We start from the raw sequence: 5,734 nt of genomic DNA, 5'->3' as shown, positions 1-5,734 counted from the left end.
CCTTACCGGATATATAAAACGACTTTATGGATGAAAAATCCTGAAAAAAAAAAGAAAGAGATTTATATATTATCAACATTGATAAATTCCTCTTAAAACGTAAAACACCTTCCATTTTACTAGGCATCTCCCTAAAGATTTAAACAGTGCATGACTTATTATCTTAGTTGTTAATATGGTGTGGGAAAATTGTGAATTCCACAAAGGAATAACTTTAGGAGGAGCCTTTTTGTCAATGAAAGTCTTGATTATGTTTCCACCAAAGAATAAAAAAATTTCCACACCATATTGAAAGTTAAATCATCTTGCCAGTCCGAAATTAAAGTTCATTTGACATAGTCATAGTTACAATTTCTATCACACCTACTACTCAGAATCATTGTTGTGAATGCAAACCATTTATCCATACCGTACAAAAAGCCTTTGATCAACAGCCCGACTGAAATTTTCCCAACAAATGTAACTGATTATTAACATAACCTTGTCCAATGTCTGAATTTTTCATGAAAACAACTGTACTTTAACAGACATGAAAAAGGGTTACAAGAAGCATCAAAAGCCCTTTTGTAAATTAAAAAAAAAATCAGTAGTATAAAACCCCATCCTCTCTCCTGTGCCAAGGAATCAATCACCTCAATCCATAATGTTGAGAGATACAAGCCCCTTCTAGCTAAATTACATACCCAACAATTCATCACCGTATGAGTTGTGAATGTGTCAATGTTGTAATGCAGATTCACCTCAAATGGGGAGATTTTTGAGGTGGGCAGAGTACATATTCACCTGGCCTTGGATTACCATGGGAGGGATGATTTATGCTCCGAGTGTTGAGATTAGCAGGCTGAACCTTTTGCAATTGGTTGGGTCGAGAATACTTTGCCATATCTTTGTTTTTCTCCAACTGCTCCAGTGTTTCAACTACTTCTTTCATATGAGGCCTACACTTCGGCTCTGGATTAAGGCATTTGAGAGCAAGTGTGGATGCAGTATGGGCTCCCTTGATTGAGTATTGACCATTCAATCTGGTGTCCATGATCTGATATACTTTACGTTTATCATTCATATAAGGTTTTGCCCATTCCACAAGATTTTGTTCACCTATAGGTCTGTTCTTGTCTATAATGCGGCGCCCAGAGAGGAGTTCCAGAAGGACAACTCCAAAGCTGTAAACATCACTCCTTGTTGTCAAATGACCTGGTGAATAGAATCCACAGATTTATCAAGCATCAGTTAAAATTCACAGAAAAACTGAAGTAGATTGAGTAAATAGAATACTCAAAGGCCACAACAATCCTTTTTAAGGTCAATTTAACTACAAACTGTAGCAATTAAATGAGAAGAACCTGTAGCTAGATATTCTGGAGCAGCATAGCCATAGGTTCCCATGACCCTTGTAGATACGTGTGTTTTATCTCCTTTTGGGCCATCCTTGGCTAGTCCAAAATCTGAGAGCTTTGCATTATAATTCTTTGAAAACAACCGAAGTTACTCGGTCAGGTACAGAAAATACACCCAAGATTAACAGAAGACAGATCAACTGAAAGAAATAGTTCAGTAATCTTGTTAAAAGATAAATAATGCCATAAGAAGGGCTGTTTGTTGACATACTGAATCAAGAAGAACATTTGATGCCTTGAAATCTCTATATATAACTTGACTTTCTGCACGATGTAGAAAAGCAAGCCCTTTGGCAGCCCCAACAGCTATTTTGATTCGTAGAAGCCAAGAAAGAGGTTGGAAATGAGAACTTCCTGCATATGATGGAATAAAAGAATCAGTCGAATTCAAAGGATTGAATGGATCAATAACAACATGGCACTAGCTAGACACATGTACTACAAAAGCTGATCAGTTTAATGTTGCGTCTTTACCAAACTTCAAAAGGCAATTACTTGTTTGTCACTAATTTATCTAGATTAAGGTCTTTTGGTTTCATGGAACTGGAGGATAAAAACAAGGTTCCCCATCACCGCATAATCTCTCTGCCTTTGGTGTCTTGTCCCCGTATGGTGGATAGAACTGAAATTGGGTGGGGATTGCACTCACTAGGTTCTCCAAGCACACCATTTACAGTAGCTCTGATTTATAAGGTCAAATTCCAAGCCTTAAATACCAGGCTGCAAGGTTAAACTATGTGTTTACCTTGTGCTTGAAATGCTAATGCCAGTGATATTAACTACCATCTTAATTTGCAAGGCCAATTTCTACAGAGATGCTGCATGTATATCTAAAATACATGACACAAAAATACAACCTTAACAACTCTTGATAAACTGAGGCCAGAATAGCTTCGTAAGCTATTTACCTTCAACTCCTTTATTAATAGTCATAGATTATTGAAGCACAGACAAAGATCCATAATGATTTTTAAAGCAGTTACTTATTTTAGACTTTTAAAGAACCCATAAACAGAAAAAATCAGAGAAAAGACATTTTTCACATACGTCTAAACAGATGGTTCTCCAAGCTCCCTTTAGGCATAAACTCATACACCAAGAGGCGGTGATCATCCTCCACACAGTATCCTATCAGCTTCACAAGATTTGGATGATGAAGCCGGCTCAGGTAATTCACCTCCGCCTATAAACACATCAAATAAAGCAAGTCACAAACTACTCCAAATCCTTTATACTAACCAGTCAATACAAAGAAAAATAAACCAACAAAGTACCCTTGGCGAAATGCCAAAGAGTAAGACTGCAAGAAAGAAATGACAGTAACAAAATGTGAAAAGTATCTGAGAAAACCAGCATAAAATAGTGATCAATCCTTCTAGTTTTTATTTTGTCCTTTTTAAAAAATTAAAAGAAAAATCTCCACACACATTACAGGAAAACAAAATACTTACCAGCCATTCCTTATGCCCTTGCAAACCTTCTTGGTTCAACTTCTTTACAGCTATTACCAGGCCCATTCCTGGCTTTGTTGCAACGAATTCATGTTCATCAATCCATCCCTTAAAAACACAGCCAAAACCCCCCTCACCCAAGACACTGTCAGGCCGAAAATTTCTGGTAGCATTTTTGAGCTCTATGAAGCTGAAACTCTTCAAATTAGATTTCTGAAGAATTTCCCCCTCAGTGGTTGGAGAGGGGGGACTGTCATTGCTAATGCTCGAGGGCGGATTGCAGTTTACATGGCATTTCCCATTCTGAGTAGCAGGCTTTGATTTGCCTGTACATCACGAAAAACATTTCATCAAATAACAATCCAGCCAACAATCACAAACACCACCACCATAATAAAAATAGCAATAAGAATGCATAAACGTCTTATTTAAACCAACGCCATAAAAGGGCTTCAAGGTTGCTACCAAACATAACCACCATATTTAGAACACTGCTTAATTTAACTTGAATTCATATAAACCGAGTTTTACTCGGTAATAAAATGTCGACTCAAAAAAATACACAGTTGATTCCAGAAGCAATCTTGTTAAGGCATATATCTAACAACAAAATCATCAAAAACAGAACAGGGGTACAGCAGGACTACATTTTTAAATTTTTTTTTTTTTTTTTCCATTTTCCTTCTTTCTTCTGTGAAATGAATCACAGGGGCCTCGTTGCCTACGTTTATCTAACGCATACGAAAAGCTTTTAAGTTATCCTTCCCAATAAAACGAAAAGCATGCTGTCGGTAATGGCAGAATATGAAACAAAAAAAATGTAAGGTTCAACACAACAGAAAACGCGGTTAAAAAGGTTTCAAATGTTTGTATATATGTAAATGAAATCTATAACTTTTTATAGAGATTCGTCGCTAGTTCATACTGCAAATGGTTCAAACATCATTAACATCACAAGAATTGGGGCTTGGCAATCTGTCAACAAGCCAAGGACTTAGTCAACATATGGTTCAGATGCTCACAAAGCTTGACAGGTATAAAGATCTATCAGGCGTGAAAAATTCACTGACAAAAAGAGACAAACCCAGTCTGATATTGGCAGAAAAGCTATGGTTTATTACATGCAGGGGCCACAAGGTCTACATTTATCCAACAAAAAGAACATGGGCACTGCAGAATTCAATTTCATTTCTATAAAATGGGTTCTGGGTCCATTGCCTCCTTATACAGATATCATATAGAATTCCTCAAACTCATATCATGGGTACTACAGGATTCAATCTCCACTTTTGAAAAAATGCCCTCGTTGATTACCTCCATCTAAAAACAGAAAAACATCTTCAAAAGCATGGCATGGTACTGCAGAATTCTAATCATATTCCCTTAATGACTTATGGGCCTCACTGCTAACATTCACCCAAGGAAAAATTGAAGCAAAAAATTTAAAAAAGAAGATCATTTTGGTCTTTGATTTTCTGCAACAACTGCATCAAACAGACCATTTCAGTTCAAAAACAAATCATGGGTTCTGTAAAATTCGAATTGGGCTTTAATGGAAAGGTCCATGAAGCTTACCAGTACCAGAAAAGAAATTTTCAGCCTTGACACGAGCGCCCCAACAATTTCCCATCTAAGGAAGACGACGTTGTGAGGGAATTAAACCGAGGGGAACTTCATATATATGGGGTCTGCACCTCTGAACTCCTCACCAAATTTGACAGCAACAAAGGGGGAAAACAGGGGAAGCGGAAATGGTGCAAAGATCCGTGAAGAGTACAACTCAAAATCAAATCTAGCAGAGGGTCTATCTAAATTGAAGCCGTGAGCTTCTAGATAAAAACAGAAAAAGTCAAAAACCAGGCAAGAACTGCCCAACCATTGACTTGCATAGGCTGTGCCTGCTGTAGGTGGATCTCGTCCTTTTTAAGTATAACACACTCCTTTAACCCCTATTTTTTTCTTTTTTCTTTGCCTTTTCTCTGACCCACTTTTTCATCAACTTCAATGCCCACTGGTCTGGTTAATTTCGTAGTTCTGCGAGTCATCCTCGTAGTCAGTAGCATCTTCTCTTCCTTCAAGACTTCAGATTACCTGCTTAATTTACTGTGCCATTTAATGCACATCACATGCATAGTGGAAACCCGTTTTTACATTGTCTAGGATCTTTTCATAATTTATTCAATGTGACCTACATTGAATGCATAATTTGCCACATTCAAATTGGTAATTTTGTTTAACAGTTGAAAGAATTTTATTTGGGTTGTCGGTAAAATTTGAAAACGCCCACGGTGCTAATAAATGACAATTAGGCAGACACAGATACAGTTCGTCATTAGGATCTTCTCACATGAATGTTATTTCTAAGAATATATAAAGGCTCTTGCCCATTATTTTGTCCTCTTCTATATCATTTGTTTAGAAGAGGTTAATGATCTTTGGTTTTCTTGTTACAAGTCTAAAATAAGATGATTTGGCCTCATACTGCCTATTGAGCTCGCCACCTTGCATGAAGATGGGATATTGGTTGCATGAGTATTTTAATAGTATTCTTGTTAAGCTTGTTTAATATTATTGTTGTTTATATAGAAGAACACAACCATCATGTTGTGTGGATTCTTCTGATATTGATGGCTGCTTGGTTGGTATTAAAGTTCACGCATTGAAGAGAATGGTGTTAGGACATTAGCTTGTTGATAACTTTTGTCTCTTTGTTGATTGGGTTATACATGTTTACATATTGGTGTGTTGTAAGAGAGTGAAGTTTGGTTCTATTTTTGAATGCTATTAGGTTTGTCAAATTCAGATTTTTATTGGAAATGCATCACATACAAATCATGGCTTACATGGTCTAATTTCTAGGTTGGTTAGAACAAAGTGTTCAAATGT

General features: G+C 36.8%; 1 protein-coding gene across 2 annotated transcripts; it reads right to left on the bottom strand.

Moving 5' to 3' along the window:
- Positions 1 to 288: 288 nt before the first annotated feature.
- On the bottom strand, positions 289 to 5,001 carry LOC131038901 (receptor-like cytoplasmic kinase 176). Of its 2 annotated transcripts, none has more exons than XM_057971465.2 (6): positions 4,430 to 5,001; positions 2,849 to 3,174; positions 2,445 to 2,580; positions 1,609 to 1,751; positions 1,344 to 1,467; positions 289 to 1,194 (listed from the first exon to the last, which is right to left on the bottom strand). In XM_057971465.2, exons 1-6 carry the CDS (start codon positions 4,476 to 4,478, stop codon positions 737 to 739), a joined length of 1,236 nt encoding a protein of 411 aa, XP_057827448.2. In that variant the 5' UTR covers positions 4,479 to 5,001; the 3' UTR covers positions 289 to 736. The 2 variants fall into 2 exon arrangements, with proteins under 2 accessions (XP_057827448.2, XP_057827447.2); XM_057971464.2 differs by having other exon boundaries at positions 4,424 to 4,997.
- Between the last annotated feature and the right edge of the window lie 733 nt (positions 5,002 to 5,734).

The sequence above is a fragment of the Cryptomeria japonica genome, chromosome 1 (genome assembly GCF_030272615.1).
Source record: "Cryptomeria japonica chromosome 1, Sugi_1.0, whole genome shotgun sequence".
NCBI classification, from domain to species: domain Eukaryota; kingdom Viridiplantae; phylum Streptophyta; class Pinopsida; order Cupressales; family Cupressaceae; genus Cryptomeria; species Cryptomeria japonica.
Note: the sequence above shows the minus strand (reverse complement) of the source record. Positions and strands in the feature narration are given on the sequence as shown.